This window comes from Microcaecilia unicolor, chromosome 9, assembly GCF_901765095.1.
Source record: "Microcaecilia unicolor chromosome 9, aMicUni1.1, whole genome shotgun sequence".
Lineage (NCBI taxonomy): Eukaryota > Metazoa > Chordata > Amphibia > Gymnophiona > Siphonopidae > Microcaecilia > Microcaecilia unicolor.
In genome coordinates this window covers 79374313-79396923 of record NC_044039.1, presented here as the reverse complement: position 1 = coordinate 79396923, position 22611 = coordinate 79374313, and the positions used below count along the sequence as shown (strand labels likewise).

The 22611-nt window shown below is 44.8% G+C and overlaps 1 protein-coding gene across 1 annotated transcript in view; it reads right to left on the bottom strand.

Annotated features, from left to right (window-relative positions):
- The window catches only part of SULT4A1 (sulfotransferase family 4A member 1), a 112287-nt gene that overhangs the window by 57835 nt on the left and 31841 nt on the right, over positions 1 to 22611 (bottom strand). Inside the window, exons 2-4 of the mRNA XM_030215014.1 lie at positions 18690 to 18820; positions 5525 to 5605; positions 5303 to 5429 (exon numbers count right to left, since the gene is read on the bottom strand). Of these exons, the coding sequence (XP_030070874.1) occupies positions 5303 to 5429; positions 5525 to 5605; positions 18690 to 18820 (339 nt within the window). The remainder of the gene's footprint in view (positions 1 to 5302; positions 5430 to 5524; positions 5606 to 18689; positions 18821 to 22611) is intronic.

The following is a 22611-nucleotide window of genomic DNA, read 5'->3' as shown; positions in this document are numbered from 1 at the left end:
AATAACTGATATTTAACTAGGCTACTCTCATTATTCACTCACTGCAGGCAGATTTTCAAATGCCGGGTTTAGGGGGTGCTATTGAGCACTATGTGAGAAGGCTGCGTGTTGGAGGAGCTCCCACCATTGTCAATATAACTCAGGAAAATAAAGACGACAAAATAATTTTTTCTTTTTTCTTTATCTTTACAGACTATCACTGAAGATACAATTGATATAAATGGCTTCAAATAAATCAGGAAAACGAAACAGGATTGAGCTCGCATCCCCCCAAAAGAACACAAGCCTTGGCTCCGACGACAACTCAGCAGCCATATTGGAGGAAATCCACTGCCTCGAACTAATGTGTGAGACGAAAGGCGATGTAACTGAAATCAAAGAAGATATCTCTACTATCAAATCTGAACTGTCAAGATTTAATAACAGAATTGAAGTATTAGAAAACAAAGCAATGGCTACCGATGAAAATATTAAGCTCTTACAGCGTCAATGTAAGAAAATCTCACTACTGGAACGTGAACTAGAAGCCGGTAACAATCGAGCACGCCGAAACAATGTGCGCCTGTTGGGCCTTCCGGAAACAGTAAAAGGGCCAAATACGATCTCCTTTTTGGAAAAATTCATACCCGAATTGCTTAATTTACAATTTAGCAAAGACTTTGAAATAGAACCCGCACACAGAGTACCAACTTTTCAGAGACCGCAAGACAAATACCCACAGTAAATAGTCTTCAGGGTTCTATGTTATAATCAAGTCTCAGACATTATGCAACAGGCCAAAACCAGAACTCCTATTAAGTACGAAGGTTCTGTTTTGCAATTCTTACCAGATCTGAACAGGAATACTATTAAACAGAGAAAATTACTACTTTCTTTTTGCCCCAAGCTGAGAGAGATAAACGCCAGATTTGGAATCTTTTACCCAGCGCGCATGCGGGTCACATTTAATAATAAAACCAAAGATTTCACGGAACCAGACGCCATGGTAATTACTTGGAGGAAATTTCCCCGAGTAAAATAGATGCATCATGACAATTCAACCTTAAGCATTACTATCTAGTACTGCTTTCTGGGATTCAGTTCCAAAGTATGCAATATGCAGTGCAAGTAAACACAATGAGATCCACCATGCCAAGTAATTTACTTTGGATAAGTCTTTCCAGCAGAAGAAGAGTGTTCTTAAGGATAGGTGAAGAAGTATGTCCAGTAATTGTGCTTGATATTTATCCAGTGGAGATTGTATTGCAAAGGAGCCTAATATGGCTATCTTAAAAGAGAAAGAATTCGAAATGTTTAATGTGGATGATGTGGAAGGGCATAATCGAACGGGGGCGTCCATCTCTAAGGACGTTCCAGCGAAGGGGCGGGAAAACCCGTATTATCAAAACAAGATGGGCGTCTATCTTTCGTTTCGATAATACGGTCGGGGACGCCCAAATCCCAACTTTTAGGTTGACCTTAGAGATGGTCGACCTAAATGTTGAGATGGTCGACCTTAGAAATTGTCGACCCCGGTTTTCGGCCATAATGGAAACCGAGGACGCCCATCTCTGTTTCCCTCATCTCCTGCATGTGAAGGAGTGGCCTAGTGGTTAGGGTGGTGGACTTTGGTCCTGGAGAACTGAGGAACTGAGTTTGATTCCCACTTCAGGCACAGGCAGCTCCTTGTGACTCTGGGCAAGTCACTTAACCCTCCATTGCCCCATGTAAGCCACATTGAGCCTGCCATGAGTGGGAAAGCGCGGGGTACAAATGCAACAAAAAAAAAGTATATTCTCTTTAATATACAAAGTAAGGTTGATTACCTGTTTTTCAATGCTGTCCCAATGTTTTTTTTTTCCTGTTAAATTTAATTGCTGTTATATTAATGTAGTAGGCCTCCTCTACATTTGACCCCCCCCCCCCCCCCCCCGCCGCCGCATCAGGTACCTACTTTGCTGGCGGGGGTCCCCAAACCCCACCAGCCGAAGAGTTTTCTTCAGCACTGGTCAACTCCAGTGCCTTCGTTGTGGGATCATCTGTTTCTGACACCTTATGTCCTGCACCGTGCATGGTCCACCCACCAAAAAGGTGCTGGTACTCATTATGGGCAGGGTCACCACATATGGCTCCACCCCTTTTATAGCCACATCCACATTAGCCACACCCCTTATACCAGCCATGGCGCATAAAAACTGACATCCTTGAAAATATTATACTAGTATAGGAGAAAAAAATAATGTGATTCTTTTTCATTATAAATAATTTCTGTAAGCTGTTACAGCTCCAGCCTGCCCTCCCCTCCATGTCCAGCGATTCTCTCTTCCCTCCCCTCAATGTCCAGTATGTCGCCTCTCTCCCCTGCCCTCCCCTCTCCAAGTTGCGGTGAACCCGAAGTGAAGGCAGCAGTGCTCACTGAGGCAGACATGCAGGCAGGTTCGTCTCCTCTCGCATCCCTCTCAGTGTGTCCCGCCCTCGAAGGCGGGAAGCACTGAGAGGGAAGCAACGCGAGAGGAGATGAACCTACCTGCCTCAGTGAGCACTGCTGCCTTTACTTCCGGTTCGCCGTGACTTGGAGAGGGGAGGGCAGGGGAGAGAGGCGACATGCTGGACATGGAGGGGAGGGCAGGGGAGGGAAGAGAGAATTGCTGGACATGGAGGGGAGGGCAGGGGAGAGAGGAGAATCGCGACCGGGTAATCAAAAGATTTTGGAGCGCAGGAGCAGGAACGGAAGGGAGCAGGCAAGTGAGCCGGACCTCAGGAAAAAGGTGCTGGTACGCTGTACCGGCACGTACCGGCACAAAAAAAGCACGGACTATGCAGTCATGGAAGCATGACCTAAATTATCATCTAGATGAACGAGAGTCACAAAAATTTTGGCATAAGACTACACATTCCACTAAGTCAGCATCTACCTCACAATCCATGTTCTTTTTGGCGCACAAAGCTTTCTGGACACCATCTAAACTGGCCAAGTTGAACAAAACTACAAATAATCACCTGAACAAATGCTGGACCTGTGATATGAATATTGGAACTCATTTATACAAGATTACTGGTGTGCCATATGGAACACTAGCAGGCTTATTTTTGAAAGGGAAGGACGCCCATCTTCCGACACAAATCGGGAGATGGGTGTCCTTCTCCAGAGGTCGCCCAAATCGGCATAATCAAAAGCCGATTTTTTGCGTCCTCAACTGCTTTCCTTCGCGGGGACGACCAAAGTTCACGGGGGCATGTCGGCAGTGTACCGAGGGCAGGGGCGTGGTTAAGAGATGGGCGTCCTCACCCGATAATGGAAAAAAGAAGGGCGTCTCTTACGAGCATTTGGTCGACTTTACTTGGTCCCTTTTTTTTTACGACCAAGCCTCAAAAAGGTGCCCGAACTGACCAGATGACCACCAGAGGGAATTGGGGATGACCTCCCCTTACTCCCCCAGTGGTCACCAACCCCCTCCTACCCAAAAAAAATATTAAAAAAACATTTTTGCCAGCCTCTATGCCAGCCTCAAATGTCATACCCAGCTCCATCACAGCAGTATGCAGGTCCCTGGAGCAGTTTGTAGTGGGTGCAGTAAATGTGAGCCTTCCAAAACCCACCCGAAACCCACTGTACCCACATGTAGGTGCCCCCCTTCATCCTTAAGGGCTATGGTAGTGGTGTACAGTTGTGGGGAGTGGGTTTTAGGGGGGGGTTGGGGTGCTCAGCACCCAAGGTAAAGGAGCTATGCACCTGGGAGCAATTTCTGAAGTTCACTGCAGTGCCCCCTAGGGTGTCCGGTTGGTGTCCTGGCATGTAAGAAGGACCAGTGCACTATGAATGCTGGCTCCTCCCATGACCAAATGCCTTGGATTTGGTCGTTTTTGAGATGGGCGTCCTCGGTTTCCATTATGGCCGTAAACCGGGGTCGACAATTTCTAAGGTCGACCATCTCAACATTTAGGTCAACCATCTCTAAGGTCAACCTAAATGTTGAGATTTGGGCGTCCCCGACCGTATTATCGAAACGAAAGATGGACGCCCATCTTGTTTTGATAATATGGGTTTTCCCGCCCCTTCGCTGGAACGTCCATAGAGATGGACGCCCCCGTTTGATTATGCCCTTCCACATCATCCACATTAAACATTTCGGATTCTTTCTCTTTTAAGATAGCCATATTAGGCTCCTTGGCAATACAATCTCCACTGGATAAATATCAAGCACAATTACTGGACATACTTCTTCATCTATCCTTAAGAACACTCTTCTTCTGCTGGAAAGACTTATCCAAAGTAAATTACTTGGCATGGTGGATCTCATTGTGTTTACTAGCTAAATATGAATATGCAGCTGCTGAAAAATTTAATTCACTTCTTAAATATAAGAAAATATGGGCTCCTTTACAAGACCAACTGCATAATACTACTTCATAGAATTGAAATATATGCATTTACACTGTGACTATTATGATACAATAATAATCATTGTTCACTCATTACTTCAGACATGTATATTGATGCTTAGTTATAGTCTTTTTCTTTCCGCGCTGACTGATCTGTTTAGTCCAGGGGCGTAGCCAGCCTTCCGTGGGAGAGGGGTCCGAGCCCGGGGGGAGGGGGCACATTTTAGCCCTCCCCCCGGCGCCGCCCCCCCCCCACCGCCGACATTGCCGCCCCCCCTCCCGCCGCGAACCCGCCGCCGCTGCAGCCTACCTTTACTTTTGCTGGCGGGGGATCCCACTCCCCGCCAGCCGACGTCTTCTTCTTAGTCGCTTCCCGCTCTTCAATTTGTTTGCTGACGTCCTGCACGTTGTAGGTGCAGGACGTCAGACTCAGAGAACAGAACTGTTCTCTGAGTCTGACGTCCTGCACGTATAATTACGTGCAGGACGTCAGCAAACAAATTGAAGTGCAGGAAGGACTGAGAAGACGTCGGCTGGCGGGGAGTGGGATCCCCCGCCAGCAAAAGTAAAGGTAGGCGGCGGCGGGGGCGGGTTCGCCGGGAGGGGGGTCCTGGGGTGAATCTGCGGGGGCCCCGGCCCCCTCAGGCCCCACGTAGCTACGCCACTGGTTTAGTCATTTGCTTATATTGTCATCTGGCATTGTTGTTGTTTCTCTTAAAAATAAATAAAAATATTGGAACAAATGCCGGGTTTAGCCAGCTAACTTGCTTTAAAAATCTAACCCTTTTTGGTATTATGTGTTCTGCCTTCCAAATGAATTATTTAGTTCATGGTAGTGCTGCTGTTCTGATTGTAGAAATGCAGACAAAATTATAATCTACAACACAAGTTATACAATGTGCTTTACCCATAGACAAAAACTTTTAGTTCTGTTCCTTACATTTATCATTCATAAACCTTCGACAGAATTCTTGAAAGGTTCCTCTGTAGCTCATAGTTCTTAAGGAACGGTGAAACTGGTAATAGGACACTACAAGGTCTTTGGGATTGCGAGCCATATAAATTACCTATGAAGAAGAAACATTTTGTCGAATAAGTTTTCTTGAAAAAAATGAAATTGTACTTGTTAAATGAGACATTGAGATTCTGATTAATTACTTACCTTAGACTCCCCATTGTGTAGATCTGCAGGCAAAAAACGATATGGCAGGTGGCTTTTTATGAGACGAGGAGATGTAAGTTCCTAAATCAAAATAGTCCAGAAGAGCATTTTAATACAAGTAAAATGTCTATTTTCTAAAATATTAACTTCAGAGGATCAAAATGGTGGTGGTGGGGGGGGGGGGGGGGGGGGGCGGAGGAGAGAAGTCATGGAATTAAACTGTGTCAGGAGTGTAAGATAAGGAGACCTAGCTACTGGTACTGGAGAACAGACGTCTGGGGATCCATCTGGTAGCTGGAGAGGGAACAGCGAGAAAATACAACAGACCACATTAGAATTTAGAAGAAAGTGGGGGACAGGAGAGAGAATGGAGCTGGTGGGGAGGAGGAGAGACAAAGGAAAAATGATGGGTAAAGGCCAGGTAAGAGAGATAGGAGAATTAGGGGCAGAGAGTGAAAGGAATAAATACATAAATGGAGGATAGTATCAGTATAAAGCACAGGCAATAGTCACAGGAAACCTCAGTTTAGACTTTATGGCCTGATCTCTGATTTATAGGCCCTTGAACCAATTAGGATGCTGCAAATTTAATTACGGCATCTCTATCAGCCAGTAATTAGCTCTTAGAAATACAGTCATAAGAACATAATAATAGTCATACTGGGTCAGACCAGTGGTTCATCTTGTTATGCTTCTGCTAAACAGGCTAAGGAGAGGCTGGAACCCACTCTGCTAACAGGCTAGGGAGGAGCTGGAAACCTCTCTGCTCGGGAAGCTGGGTGGGACTTACATCTGATTGGGCAGCTGGGTGGGGGCTGATGTCTGCAGCTACAGACGTCAGCAGCCAGGATCTACTTTAACCTGCAGTTTCAGGTAAACACTGCTTTGGCGTTAGGATTTTCCTGCTATAAGCCTTTGACCTTAATTTCTTGTGAGCTGGTTGCTCTGTGCTCTGGGGTGAGTCTGTTTCCTCCCTCTTTGTGTTTGTCTGGTTGCTGGCTTGTCAGAGTTTTCTCGGAAGTCTTTGTGCTTAATTAGCTACTTTCTGCAGCTGGGCTGTGAAGTGGCGTTCCTGGCCTGGATGGCACCCGACGCAGAGCGCCGATGCGCCCCCCCCCCCCCTGCTAAATGACACCTCCCCCCCCCCCCGGTGAAATGACACCCCCCCGGGTGCACGCCGCTGGGGGGGGGGGTGCCGCGGCACGCGCCTGCTCCAAGTTCACTAAACTTCACTTCGCTGCAGCTCCCTCTGCCCCAGAACAGGAAGTAACCTGTTCCGAGGCAGAGGGAGCTGCAGCAAACAAGCGACGAAGTTTAGCGAACTCAGAGCAGGCACGCGCTGCGGCACCCCCCCAGCGGCGTGCACCCGGGGCGGACCGCCCCCACCTTGGTACGCCACTGGGGCTGTGCTCTCTGTTTGACTGGCTGTAGTGTTTGTTTGGTTTTTTTTGTTACATTTGTACCCCGCGCTTTCCCACTCATGGCAGGCTCAATGCGGCTTACATATTGTATACAGGTACTTATTTGTACCTGGGGCAATGGAGGGTTAAGTGACTTGCTCAGAGTCACAAGGAGCTGCCTGTGCCTGAAGTGGGAATCGAACTCAGTTCCTCAGTTCCCCAGGACCAAAGTCCACCACCCCAACTACCCCAACCACTAGGCCACTCCTCCTCCTGTCTTCTGTGTCCTTCTAGCTTGTTTGTTTTAGTTATCTTTCTGTTGTGGTCTTGCCTTTGTTTTCTTTGGGTGTGTGCTATTGTTAGCACTGCAGTCTCAGTCCTGGCTGTGTGGGTTGTTTGTGCCTTGGAGTTCTGTGTGCTGCCTATTTTCCCTTCTGGTTTAGTTTTACTATTTTCCCTCTTGTGCTGGGCTCTGCCTGGTCTGCCATGTTTCTGTCAATCTGGTTCAGCTTTGCCTGCTTCAACTTCTGCTTCCGCTGTTTGTCCATCAAGTCCTGCCGGCTGCGTGCACCCAGGGGCTCAACCCCTGGGGAACGGTGGCCAAGAGCAGGTGAAGTCCTGGTTAGCAGTTCCAGTATTTTGTTCCTGCTTCACCACTTGCAGTACCCTATTGCTGCCAGCCGGTTCCTGTGTCTCCTCCTTCAGTATCTGGGTCCTGCCTATCTGCTGGTGCAGTCCGAACATCGTCTGTAGTTCCCTTTCCTTGCAGGTGTTCGGCACCATTCCTTGGGTGCCTGGAGTTCTGGGTGAGTACCCTGAGTTCTATTATTGTCTTGTTGTGGTTCGGTCCACCCCAGGCCTTTCCTAGACCCCTTTTGACTTCAGCTTGGGCGTAAGGGCTCACGACTAGTGGATCAGAGTAACACATTTAGCCCAGTATCCTGTTTCCAACAGTGGACAATCCAGGTCACAAGTACCTGGCAGAAACCCAAATAGTAGTAATGCTACCAATCCCAGGACAAGCAATGGCTTCCCCCCTGTCTATCTTAATAGCAAACTACAGATTCTTCCTCCAAAAATCCGTTCAAACCTTTTTTTAAACTCAAATACACTAACTGCCGATACAACATCCTTTGGCAACAAGTTCCAGAGCTTAGCTATTCATTGAATGAAAAAAATATTTCCTCCTGTTTGTTTTAAAATTGGTACCATGTAATTTCTTTGAGTGTCCCCTAGTCTTTGTATTTTTTGAAACAGTAAAAAATCAATTTGCATTTATCCATTCTACTATATCAACTGTGGTTGTAACTCCACTTTCATCTCACCTTGCCTTCCGGTGGTCAGCTTCAGAGGTAGCTCCACTCTGTTCTTTTCCTTTGCATTGTTGCCCCTGCTGCCACTTTCTGTGTGTTCCAAGCCTCATTCTGGTGTTCGGTGTGTTTCCTGCCTCTGTCCTGTAGTTGTGACATCATCAGTGAGGGCCTTTATAAGGAAGGTCAAGACATTCATTCAGAGCCTTTGCAAAGCCAAAGGTCTCCAGGTTTGTCGGTGTGTTTGTTAGCACTTCTGCCCTGTTTCCTAGTCGGTGTGCTTGTTAGCACTTCTGTCCTGTTTCCTAGTTAGTGTGCCTGTGTGGCACTTCACCTTTAGTCCTTTTGTTTGTCTCTGTGCTATGGTTAGCCTTTCTGCTTTGTTCTTCTTCTGTGTGCTAGGGGTAGCACTTCTGCTTTAGTTCTTCTGTCTGTGTGCAAGGCTTAGCACTTCAGCCTTAGTTCTTTAGCTTGTCTGTGTGTTGGTGTTAGCACTTCTGTCTTGGTTATTGCCTATTTATTCTCTTGTGTGTTTGTGTGGCCTTGTGACCCAGCCTTGAGCTTAGCCTAGTCTGTCTCACCTTGCACTCTACCTAGTCTGCCCAGCCTTGAGCTCTGCCTTGTCTGTCTCACCTTGAACTCTACCTAGTCTGTCCAGCCTTGAGCTCAGCCTAGTCTGCCTTACCTGCTTGTTCCAGTCCTGCCTGCCTACAGCTTCAGCTCCAGTCCTGTTGTTCCAGTTCTGCTTGTTCCAGTTCTGCCTGCCTATAGCTTCAGCTCCAGTCCTGTTGTTCCAGTCCTGCTTGTTCCAGTCCTGCCTGCCTACAGCTTTAGCTCCAGTCCTGTTGTTCCACTGCTGTCTGCCTTCAGTTTCAGTTCCAATCCTGCTGTTCCAGTCTTGCTTGTTTAGTCCAGTCCTGGTTAGAGGGTTTTGCCTGCTGCCTCCACTTGCCAATGGCAGCCCAAGAGCTCACTTTGTTCCTGAATCTATGACAGTTTGCTTAGAGCCTGAGACTGTGACATCTAAACCACTCATTTTTTTGTAGACCTCTATTATATCTCCCATCAGCCGTCTCTTTTCCAAGCTGAAGAGTTCTAACTTAAGAACATAAGAATAGCCATACTGGGTCAGTGCAATGGTCCATCTAGCCCAGTCTCCTATTTCCAACAGTGGCCAATCCAGGTCACAAGTACCTGGCAGAAACCCAATTAGTAGCAACATTCCATTCTACCAATCCTTGGGCAAGCAGTGGCTATCCAGTCTTTTGTACTGAGTGCCACATGTTTATCTCCCAGTTGGTGAGAAGTCATATATGTGTACTGGAAAAAGAGCTCCTAGCACTCAGGGAATGGGTCTGATTTCTGGAGACTACAGTAACAGACTTGGAAGAGCTGAGGCAGACAGAGAGATTTATAGAGGAGGCCTACAAGTACAAAGTAGAGAAGTCCCACCTCTAGTCTAGCAACCTCTGTGCTGCCATGAAGGAGAAAGGTCTCCTGAAGGGAAAGCAACACTGTAGAGAGGCAGGAAGTGATCCTGTAGCCAGGACCTGCCATCTAGGGGATGTAATATTCTCTCACACTGAGGATGTCTCTAGGGGCTTCTGCCCAGGAGAGAAGGATTAGGACAGTTGTTGTAGTTGAAGATTCGATAATTAGGCATGTAGATAGCTGGGTGGCAGGTGGACCTAAGGATCGCTTGATCACTTGTTTGCCTAGTGCAAAGGTGATGGACCACACACATTACCTAGATAAAATTGTAGAATGTGCAGGGGAGGAGCATGCTGTCTTTGTACATGTAGGTACCAATGACATAGGAAAATGTGGGAGGGAGGCTGGCAAGTAACTTAACTCTCCATTGCCTTAGGTGAGCCCTCCAGGGACGGGGAGCTACTACTGAAAAGGTGTGAGCAAAATCCAAATAAAGTGTCCTATTGTGAATACAGGTTACAAGAAAGAAACAAAGAGTAGGGTTAAATGGTCAGTATTCTCAATGGAGATGGGTAGATAGTAGGTTTCCCAGGGGTTTCTGCTGGGACCACTGCTTTTTAATATATTTATAAATGGTCCACAGATGGGAATAACTAACAAGGTAATTAAATTTGCTGATGACACAAAGTTATTCAAAGCTGTTTATTCAAAGCTCTCCTCCTTCCTGTAAACATTAATTGATTTGATTTGCTTACTTTATTTCTTGTCTATTAGATTGTAAGCTCTTTGAGCAGGGACTGTCTTTCTTCTATGTTTGTGCAGCGCTGCGTACGCCTTGTAGTGCTATAGAAATGCTAAATAGTAGTAGTAGTAGTAGTAGCTGTTAAATCGCAAGAGGATTGTGAAAAATTGCAACAGGATCTTTAGAGATTGGGCAACTTGGCATCCAAATGGCAGATGATGTTTAATGTGAGCAAGTACAAAGTGATGCATGTGGATAAGAGGAACCCAAATTGTAGCTACATGATGCACGGTTCCACATTAGGAGTCAACTCCCAGGAAAAGGATCCAGGTGTCATCTGTGATCATACATTGAAATCTTCTGCTTAGTGTGCAGCAGCAGCTAAGAAAGCAAATGGTGTGTTTGGAATTATTAGGAAAGGAGTGAAAAGCAATAATAGTATATTCTAATGTCTTTGTATTGCTCCATGGTGCGTCTGCACCTCAAATACTGTGTGCAGTTCCACTGGCATAGCTAGGGGGCGCCAGGGGAGCAGCCGCTCCCCCAAACAGAGTTCTGCCAGCGTGGCGCCTATTTTTTCTCAACGTGTTGCATTGAAAATGTGTGCTGGCGCCGATGGAAGTCTTCTCTCGCGCCACTTTCGCTCCCCCCGCGCCGTCAACCTGGCTCCGCTTCTGGTTCTGGTCACCACATGTCAAAAAAGATATAGCGGAATTAGAAAAGGTACAGAGAAGAGCAACAAAAATGATAAAGGGGATGGGATGACTTCCCTATGAGGAAAGGTAAAGTGGCTAGGACTGTTCAGTTTGGGGAAGAGATAGCTGAAGGGAGATATGACAGAGGTCTATAAAATACTGAGTAGAGTGGAATGGGTAGAAATGAATCACTTGTTTACCCTTTCCAAAAATACTAGGACAAGAGGGCCTGCAATGAAGCTACTAAGTAGTAAATTTAAAACAAACTGGAGAAAATATTTCTTCACTCAACATGCAATTAAACTCTGGAATTCATTGCCAGAGCACGTGGTAAAAGCAGTTAGCTTATCAGAATTTTAAAAAGGTCTGAATAATTTTCTAAAAGAAAAGTCCATAAGTCATTATTAAAATGGGACAATCCACTACTTGTTTCTAGGATAAGCAACATAAAATCTGTTTTACTGTTTTGGGATCTTGCAGGTACTTGTAACCTGGATTGGCCACTGTTAGAAATAGGATACTGAGCTTGACGGACATTTGATCTGTCCCAGTTTATAACATGGAGGGGCATTTTCGATATGATGTCTAAATCCCACTTTGGACGTTTTGCTGAAAACGTCCAAAAATTAAGTAGTGAAAATGACAATTTTCAAACCAGAAAAACATCTATCTTTGTTCTTTGAAAATGACCATTTTCTAGAAGTTGTTGTGATTAGTATGTCTGTCTTTTTGGACCATGTAAAAAAACAAACCCCATCCAAGTGAAAAACGCACAAAATTCCATTGGGATGTAGGAGGAGCCAGCTTTCCTAGTAGACTGGCCACACAGGCATCCCAGCAGAACAGTGGAGCACTGTAGTGGACTTCACATAAAAGGTCCCAGGTACACATCTTGCCATTACCCCCTTATATTGTATGGTAAGCACTTCAAAACCCATGAAAATCCTACTGTACCCAACTATACACCACTACAATAGCCCTTATGGCTGCAGGTGTCACCTATGCATGGGTATAGTTGGTTTGGGGGGGGGGGGAAGGGGCTTACACTTTCCACTACAAGTGTAATAGAGTAGATTATGGGCCTGGGTCACCTTCTCTACAGTGCATTGCACCAACCACTAGGCTATTCCATGAACCTGCTTACTGCTCTAATAGGACTGACCATAACATCTGTAAGTCTCATAGAGGCTGGTATGTATTGTTTCATTTACATCTTTGCGGGGTGGGAGGGGGTCAGTGACCACTGAAGGAGTAAGGGGGTGTTATTCCTTTCTTCCTGCAGTGGTCATCTGGTCATTTAGGGCACTTTTTTGTGGCTTAATTGTTAATAAAACAGGTCTAGACCAAAACATCCAACTTATAGCCCTGGATGTATTTGTTTTGTTCCATTATGGCAGAAAAACGTCCAAGTGCTAGGAACATCCAGATCCTGCCCTTAATACACACTTGATATCCCCCTCGTGATTTGAATGCACTTCTGATGAACTTCATAAAAAAATGTCTACAAATTGGTTTTGAAAATACCAAGTTGGACGTTTTTGTGAGAAAAAGTCCAAATGCAGATTTTTGCCATTTTTTGGATGTTTTTCTCTTTTGAAAATGAGCCCCATAGTAACATAGTAGATGACAGCAGATAAAGACCTGTACAGTCCATCCAGTCTGCTCAACAAGATAAAATTATTACATACAGTATGATATGATACTTCATATGTATATCTGATCTTGATTTGTCCTTGCCATTTTCAGGGCACAGACCGTAGAAGTCTGCCCAGTACTGTCCTTTTTCTAATTTCTGAAGTTGTCAAGCCCCCTGAAAAGCTCCACTGCAGCCCATCCAAATCTATTCAGCCACGATCAGAGCACAGACTGTAGAAGTCTTATCCAGCACTGGCTTTGCTTCCCAATTAGCGGTGTTGCTATCTAATTTCCACTAAGCTTCTTTGGATCCATTCCTTCCAAACAGGATTCCTTTGTGTTTATCCCATACATTTTTGAATTCCGTTACTGTTTGCATCTCCACCACCTCCCATGAAAGGGCATTCCAGGTACCTACCACCCTCTCAGTGACAGGCAGATGATCAAAAGCCCCGCGCTGTTCCAAACAGCTCTCTAAAATAGCACTGGAACAGCGCGGGGCGCTATTAGACCTCTGATCAGAGATAATGCATGCAAATTTAAGCAGCGCAATTATCTCTGCTCATGGGGTAGAAGTGCGGGAGAATTGTGCCTGTTTAAAAGGAATGGATCCATAGAATCTTAGTGGAGATTGAGTGGCAACGCTGATAATTGGGAAGCTAAACCAGTGCTGGGCAGACTTCTATGGTCTAAGCCATGATTGTAACTGAATAGATACGGATGGGCTGGTATAAATTTTAAGGGGCTTTGATGTTAGCTTCAGAACTTTTAGTACAAGAACAGTGTCGGGCAGACTTCTATTCTCTGTGCCCTGAGAATAGCAAGGACAAATCAAACTCGGGTATACATATAAAGTACCACATACCATGTAAAATGAGTTTATCTTGTTGGGCAGACTGGATGGACCGTTCAGGTCTTTACCTGCCGTCATTTACTATGTAACTATGAGACAGAAGTAGATAAGGGTCTCAGAAGGGACAGAGTTGGCGAGCAAGAAATGAAGTGCAGGATGGGGTAATACAGGGAATCAGCAAGCCCCTTTAGTACAACATTGGCTGGCTTCTGGTCATTCTGTAAGTGAACTTAGATGGACGAGAATAGATCAAGTAAAAGTGCAGAGGGAAGGTTAGGATTAGGAGAAATATTTAAAATGACAAAGAATAACAGTGGACACATTCATTAAATACAATTAATCCCTTCAATCTGAATGTTGAAATCAACATGGAGGAGTGGCCTAGTGGTTAGGGTGGTGGACTTTGGTCCTGAGGAACTGAGTTCAATTCCCACTTCAAGCACAGGCAGCTCCTTGTGACTCTGGGCAAGTCACTTAACCCTCCATTGCCCCATGTAAGCCGAATTGAGCCTGCCATGAGTGGGAAAGCATGGGGTACAAATGTAACAACAAAAAAAAGTCATCATTAATTTGATTCAGGCAGTCTGTCATTGGGTAGGAAAGATCAGCTGTTTAAATTGGTTATATAAGGAAGAGCTTAGATGCTGCTGCCATCTTGGTCATGGAAAGCTGCGGCTATAGATGAATATGGCATTATAAGGTATTTATGTAAGATAAGATTTTTGATAGATTAAGTATTAATAATATATAATATACCATCTAATATTGGTATTTATTTATAGGGGCAGATCTTTGAAAAAGCCATGGGGTGAAACACATAAGTACATATAAGTACATAAGTGGTGAAGGCGGTTAGCATAGCAGAGTTTAAAAAGGGGTTGGACGGTTTCCTAATGGACAAGTCCATAAACCGCTACTAAATGGACTTGGGAAAAATCCACAATTCCAGGAATAACATGTATAGAATGTTTGTATGTTTGGGAAGCTTGCCAGGTGCCCTTGACCCGGATTGGCCGCTGTCGTGGACAGGATGCTGGACTCGATGGACCCTTGGTCTTTTCCCAGTATGGCATTACTTATGTACTTATGTGCAAGTGCAGCGTGTGTTGGATAAAAGGCCCCCTTACCGAGTTGAAGTCTTTATAGATGTTAAGATTTTTATTGAATTTATTACATTTAGTTTCAAATAAGTTAAGAAGATTGAATAATAATTGGACTAAGACCGATGATGAAAAAGTACGTAAAGTTTAGAGCTATGAAGAAGTGGAGCTCAGAGTTGTGCTCCTGAGGTCTGGTAAAATATGTAAGTAATTTGGTCTGCAATCCTGAGTATATGTGGATTGAGAAAGATTTGCATGCACTGCCTCCATTATTTGCAAATCTCTTTCATTCATATTCATTGTGGATATCCTAAAAACCTGACTGGCAAGGGGTACTCCAGGACCGGACTGTGCTAACCAATAGTTGACAGAAGATCACCAAAAACTAATACATGTTTCCTCCCTATTTACAAGTAACACCACAGGTTCTCTACCAAATTGAGGAGGGGAGGGGAGAGGAGCACAAAATAGAAAGAGTCCAGGGTCACCTGTTCACTAGGAGCACGATTCCCAATTACAATAGCTAGTTAACACACCTCCCAAAAATTCTCCAACCTGCCCCTCCTACTCATAAATCCATAGACCTATAAACAGTGGTGGGGTGGGGGGATCCATAACAGGGTGCCTCCAGTTAGATGTGCTGAAGATGCACAATAGGAGCATATTCTATAGCAAATGGGCACCCCTTAAATAGTGCTCTGTGGAGCAGCCACTGATACTCAGCAGCACTTAACTGGGCAGTGCCACTGAATTTCACACTCTGACTGTACATTTTTGAAGTGGGCTGGATAGGGGCATTCAGAGAGCAGAATCAGGGAGGAGCTGGCAGCTATGTAGTGCAATTCAGTGCCAGTGCTTGCTTAGCTAAGCGACTAAATAGGACCCCATAAATAGCAATCGCCAACTTCAATTGGTCCAAAATTTCTAACTCAACAAAGTATGATCATGTGAAACTCCTACTAATAAAGGAACACTAGCTTCCTGTTAAACACCAAATTACCTTCAAAACTCTTATTCTGATCCACAAAATTCCCCACTCAGGTTTGCCACTTTACCTCTCTCGACACTTAGTTCCTTACACTCCCTCTAGGATGCTCCGTTCGTCTCAATCCAACTTGCTTCAAGTCCCTTCTTTCCGGCATATACGTTACACGTCTGTTTGTAATACAGCCTTTGTTTAGGGACCCTCCCTCTAAAATATTCTCCCTCCCTAACTGAGATTGATAACTATACTCACGGATTTCCGTTCTGCTCTTAAAACTCTCCTTTTCAAGAATGTTTTTGGTCTCTAATCATAGTAACATAGTAACATAGTAGATGACGGCAGAAAAAGACCTGCACGGTCCATCCAGTCTGCCCAACAAGATAACTCATATTTGCTGCTTTTTGTGTATACCCTACTTTGATTTGTACCTGTGCTCTTCAGGGCACAGACCGTATAAGTCTGCCCCGCACTATCTCCGCCTCCCAACCACCAGCCCCACCTCCCAACCACCGGCTCTGGCACAGGCTCACTTAGCTTCCTTGCTCTTCTCTTCTTCAGATCCCTGCCAGCGGGTATAGTATGGACTGCAGTAGCAGCATTTCACTTTCTCATTGTCTTATTTCTGTTTTGCTCTTCCCTATTCTGTACCAAATGGAGTTCTGTTCTTTCTTTCTCATTCCCACACCTGCTTATTTTCTTCTCCTGCTCCTCTTCTCTTCCTGTCTGGCTCATTGTTCTATGACTTTCATGCAACTGTAAACCGCTCTGGAGACTTTTGGCCTAGGACAGTATATCAAACCTTGACTAAAGTTGAACGTATGATGTGTGGTTATACAGAACAGCAGTGGCGTAGTGGGGGCGGCTGCCACCCAGGGTGGATCGCCGCTGCACCCCCCCCCGGCGCAGACCAACACACCACCACCACCCCCGGTGCAGCGCCACCCCATTGACACGGTCCCCACCTGCCTACGAGCTCCATCCATCTGCAGCGCTGCTGTAAAGAAGAAATCACTTCGTCGGCCCTTCCCTCACTCACTGTGTCCCGCCCTTGAGGAAATAGTAAGTTACGTCAGAGGGCGGGACACAGTGAGTGAGGGAAGGGCCGACGAAGCGATTTCTTCTTTACAGCAGCGCTGCAGATGGATGGAGCTCGTAGGCAGGTGGGACCGTGTCGGGGGGGGGGGTGCCATCTTCGTCTGCAGATGGACGGAGCTCGTAGGCAGGTGGGGACTGTGTCAAGGGGGAGGCGCTGCAGCGGGGGGGGGGGGGGTGGACGGATGCACCCCCCACCCGTTGACACCCGGGGCGGACCGCCCCCACCGCCCCGCCCTTGCTACGCCACTGCCGAACAGTGTTTACTTAATGCTCTGCAACCTCTGAAAAGAAAGACTACCTCAAAGCAGTACGTGTTTTAAACTAGTCTTCAGTAAAGTTAGTTGGAGCATCCCATACTAGTCTGAGAAATTTGGTGAAGTGTGAGCCTGAGCTCTTCCCCCTGGAGAGAACTGACCCCTTGAAGAAGAGTTTGTAAGCGCTGCATGAAAGAGGGGAGAGAACTGGGAGAAAAATTAATATATTTTTGTCAGCCTTTGGAGGTATTATGTGAATATACTACCCGAAACAAGGATCCCCTTACACATTGATGGCATTAAGTGCCAATTGACACCTTGTTTATGGTTTGGTGGTCAATAAACAGTTGCACTTTGCTCATTTAAAAAAATTAATTAATTACCTGGGAAAATATGTTGTCCAGAATGGCCTTGATCCAGCTATTCTGGATAAATGACACTATATTGAAACCACTAGTTAATAGGTCCCATTGCATAAAATTGGACATGAGATAAATAACAGGCAATCCCAAAACAAGCATGAAACATGCAATTTGCTAACAAGATGGCTAACCCAGACTGTGGAGAGCTATCTCAAAATCTAAATAAACGAGGCCTCAAAGCTCAAATAGCATTGGTCTGACCAAACAAGTCAGTCTTTCCCTAAAGGATTCTCAGGTATTATCATTGGCCTCATTAAATTATCTATCTTCAGAAAAAGGAGAGCAACAAAAAACCTCAAAAAATAGAGAAAAAAAAGATGCTCACCAAAAAAACGGAGAAAAATAGCCAAAACCCACACAGTTCGTTTTAGTCATCAAAAAACACACACAAAAATGTCCATGTCAAATCCCCAAAGTTCCAACAAACACTGCTGGTGGTTCATGACTTACATCAAAATAAAATCCCACAAGTACTTAGCTTAACAGGAGAGGCATCTTTTCCTAATACCAGCTCATCAAATTGCTACTGTTCCAGTGCATTAAAGGGCTCTTTTCAAGTGATGCAATGCATGAACAAATTCCAGCTGTCCAAAACCCCGACAAGGGCCACTTGTTTTGCAAACCCACTGCTTCAGGAGGTGGAACTAGAATCCCTTATGTATGTTTTCTGATTGTAAATAACAGGCATTAATGCATGCTAGCACATGCTAACACATTTCAGTAAATCTAGCCCAGTGTGAATTATCTTGTATGGCACAGTATTCATGGATGGCATATTAAACTAATACTGACAAAACAACTTGTTGAAATGCTGAGTGGCTTGAGGCCTTCTTCTCACCTAACAAGTAACCTGAGGAAATACTTCTTCATGGAAAGGGTGGTGAATGGCCTCCCGGTGGAAATGGTGAAGACAAAAACAGTATCTGAATTCAAGACAGTTTGGGAGAAGTACATAGGATCTCTAAGAGAGTGATAGGGACAGTAGATGGCATTGATAGGCAGACTAGATAGGCCATATGGTCTTTATCTGCCTAAATTCTTCTCTGTTTCTTTCTTCTTCAAACAAAGATATAAAGTCTTTTCCCCATTACTAGTTTTAAAGGATTTTGTGCATGCGTTAATATTGCTTATTTGTGTTCTGGTGTGTGAAAACATCACTAAAAATGAATTCTTTTTAAAACATAATGTAAATTTCAGTCATGTGCATATTCAAAACTAAGCACATAGACTAAGTCAGACCTACCTTAATTATATCAAGACCAGGTTGAGGATACTCTAGGACAGGTAGTTGTTCATCTATATTCATCAATCCAATCTCATCAGGGTCAGCTCCCTGACTTACAAGATACACTACTTCTTGCAGCAAGCTAGTACCTGTGAAAAGGAAGTTCATAATATGATTTGGAAAAGGAGAATAATTGTAACTCAAGCCATCACTAGCACTTAAGAAATCATATGCCTCTGAATTAGTCGTTCCTGGAATTTCTAGTAAAACATATCTATGCTTACATAATCAAGAATTTAGCTCCGTCCTTGGAGGTTATCTCCTTTTTGACTTGATCAGAAACAATTTAAATACTTTAGAGAAAAAAGAAACAGGTTCTATACTCCACAGGCCCAATATTAAGTCACCCCAGTTAATGCTTTTTTAAAAATACTTGCTGCAGCCATTAAAATATATCCAGATATTCAGCACCAGACAGTGGCCAGCAGAATTATCCAGATAGCGGCAATATTCAGTCCGCTATCTGGATAAGATATCCAGACAACTTACGGCAGCAATAAAGCTGTCATAAGAATATAAGATTAGGCATACTGGGTCAAACTGATGGTCCATCTAGCCCAATATCCTGTTCCAACAGTGGCCAATCCAGGTCACTAGTACCTGGCAGAATCCCAAAGAGTAGAAAGAATCCATGGTACTGATCCCAGGGAAAAGTAGTGGCTTTCCTCATGTCTATATTAATAGCAGATAGCGGATTGAGACAGAGATGCTCAAAGGTTACTGTGCTTGCAGTGTTTCATTTAGACCGGTTTTAGCCAGTCTAAATAAACGTTATTGTGCGGCTAATGCAGAGGCTTTCAGCCAATGCTATATTGTGCACAGAAGCAGTGATCGAAAGTTCCTTTCTAATGGACTTGCTAGTATTAAAATGAGATTATTAGCGATTCTGTGCAATGCACAGAGAAATGTCGCATGGAAACCCCCTGCACTAACAACCAAAATCTACTGACAGCTCCGGAGGTTTTAGTTGTTAGGGCAGGGTGACTTTTGCAGCCCTCTCTGCCCAGAATTTCTGCTGGAGCGTGAAAGTGAGGACACAGAAAAGCAGAAGACTGTGCTGCTGCACCTGTCAGAGGCACCTCCAGTGACTGCTGGAGGGAAGGCAAGAGTTACGACTGCTTCTTTTTTGCATCTTCCTAAAGATCAGGCACTAGCTTAGCATTACGATGGGTCTGGTAGAGGAGGCCACCAAATCCCTGCTTCTGGAGAGCAAAAAGTCCTATTCGTACAGTTTGGGAGGGGGTTGTTAAACTTTTAAGCACATTGGGAGCTCCCTCCTCCCCCCCCCATTCACTAGACGTGTGCAAAAGAGCTGCATTTACATCACAGCTCTTGTGAACATGCACCGGGAACGTTCCAACCCCTTTACTGACCAATGCTCAACACTAACAGCGAGCATATAATTTGCATGCTGTTAGTGTTGAGCATTGGTCGCTATTTGTTTCTCATTGTGAGAGCCAGTATTTTCCAGTGCTATAGGGAATAGCGCCAGAATTCTGTGCATCTCCCCTTGAATATTGCTGCTGTAAGGATCCTTTCAAGACTCACATTAGCCCAGTCTGCTCCTGGATTCATGACCACAACAACTTAGTGTAGAGAGAAGGTGTATACCAGCTGCTATATCATCCTACTACTACTACTACTACTACTACTTAGCATTTCTATAGCGCTGCCAGGGTTACGCAGCGCTGTACAAGTTTCACATGGGGAAGGACAGTCCCTGCTCAGGAGAGCTTACAATCTAAAGGTTACAAACTATGTAGTCAGTATCCTCTGCTGGAATGGCTGCAATGGTTCTGCCTGCCCTTATTTAAGCCAAAGAACCCTCACGTGTGGTGTAGATTAGGCTCAGCTTTTGGGCCTAATTAGTTTATATACACTGAGAAACCTCCCTTGATTGTTAAGTTTGTGTCTTGTGTGAAAAACATGTAAAAATCTGAGGTTTTACCCACCTATCTGTCTGAATGTTGAAGAAAGGAGTTAATCTGAGGGCTTGAGTTGCAAGGGTAAGGAAGGAAAAGAGAGAGAAGAACCAACCAGGAGCTTAACTACAGGAGAAGGTACTGTGGGGAAAGATTTTTTCATTCAATGAATAGTTAAGCTTTGGAACTCATTGCCAGAAGATGTAGTAACAGCAGTTAGCATATCTGGGTTTAAAAAACAGCGCTGCCAAGGGGGTCAGCCTCCCGAGCGGGAGATTTAGGGCCTGCCCATAGCCGCACCAACCTACCCATAGCTCCACCCAGCCCACCCATAGCTCCGCCAAGCCTGCCCAGAACCACCCACAGTTCTGCCCCCGCACAGCTTCCCTTTCCAGTGACAGCGGGAGACACCTTGTAAAACATCATTTCCTGCTGCCTCAAGACCAGCGGCAGCAGATGACGACGTTAATGAAAGCATTTCTTGCTGTCCCTGGAAACGGACTGTCCCTGGAAGCAGGTCTGAAAAAAGGTTTGGACAAGTTCCTGGAGGAAAAGTCCATAGTCTGCTATTAAGACAGAAAGGGGGAAGCCACTGCTTGCCCTGGGACTGGTAGCATGGGAAGTTGCTACTATTTGGGTTTCTGCCAGGTATTTGTGACCTGGATTGGCCACTGTTGGAAACAATATACTGGGCTAGATGGACCAGTATGGCTTTTCTTATGTTCTTATTCCATTGTTGCGAAAGTCTATGTGGAAGAGGTCCCTGAAAGGACAGACTATGAAGTTTTGGGCAGAACTGGGAAACTCTTGCCTTCCAAAAATACTGGTATTTATTGAAAGAGATCACAGACACAGATCGAGGAAGAACGTGGAACATTAAAGATGCTGGTATTTATTGAAAGGGATCATAGAGACAGAGGAAGAGTGTAGAACTTTACAGTGTTTATCAACGCTGTACGACCTCAGGACAGAAAGATTACCTCAAAGCAGTATGTGGTCTGAGTTTTCAGTAAAGTTAGTTGGACCACTCCATATGTGTTTCTGAGCATTTGTGGTGAAGAGCGAAATCTACTCCTTGGCCTTGAAGGGATATCCCTTCCCCTAAGAGAAACTGTTCCCTTGAAGAATAGTGTGCATGTGCTGATTCAAGAGAGGGCAGAGCCAGGATGAACATTCTGTGGGGCCCTGTATATGAAATCTCTTAAGAACTGCATTACACCAAGAGAATCACCTTACACTGCTATTTGGATAATTCCAGGCAGGAGTGGCAGAACATCTTTTTAGTTGGAGAGGTGAAATAAACCAATCTTCAGCATCTCTAGTTGCAGATGCTGTGTTGGGCAAAACATTGGTAAGGCCATGTCCTCAGTGACCCACCCCACTCCAATGTCGATGTCTCCAGGAATTGTGCATACTCCACTCCAGCACTATCCACATGGTCACTAATGATTTTCTGCAGCACTGTATAGATACTGCTACTGAAAAGTGCCAGATAGAAATAGCCAATAGCACTTATCTGGATAGCAGGTGCTGCTGTTTGGATATGTGTTTTTACATATTGACCTGCAAGTTTATAGGGCAAATGATAGAAGTAGGAAGTTTGCCCATGGGCACTGTAAAAGGTATTGTTCTTCTATTATTAAATCTCTAGTGAATATATGTTTTTAACAGATCAAAATTGGGGGGAGAAAAGTAGGAGAAACTACATCTGGGACAGGCCATGATATTTGTTCTGCTTATGGGATTCAGTATGTGTGTTTTCAGTAATGGCATTAAAATAAAGTTTCTGGAGCCCACAAATCAATAGTCAGTGTTAACAAAATGGGTTGCACCACTTTATAGTGGCATTAAATGCTGCTTTCTATGTAGCACACATCTCAAATTGATTTTGGGGCTCATTTTCAAAATAGAAAATGTCCAAAAAATGGCATAACAGGCAGATATATTCATTTCTTGCA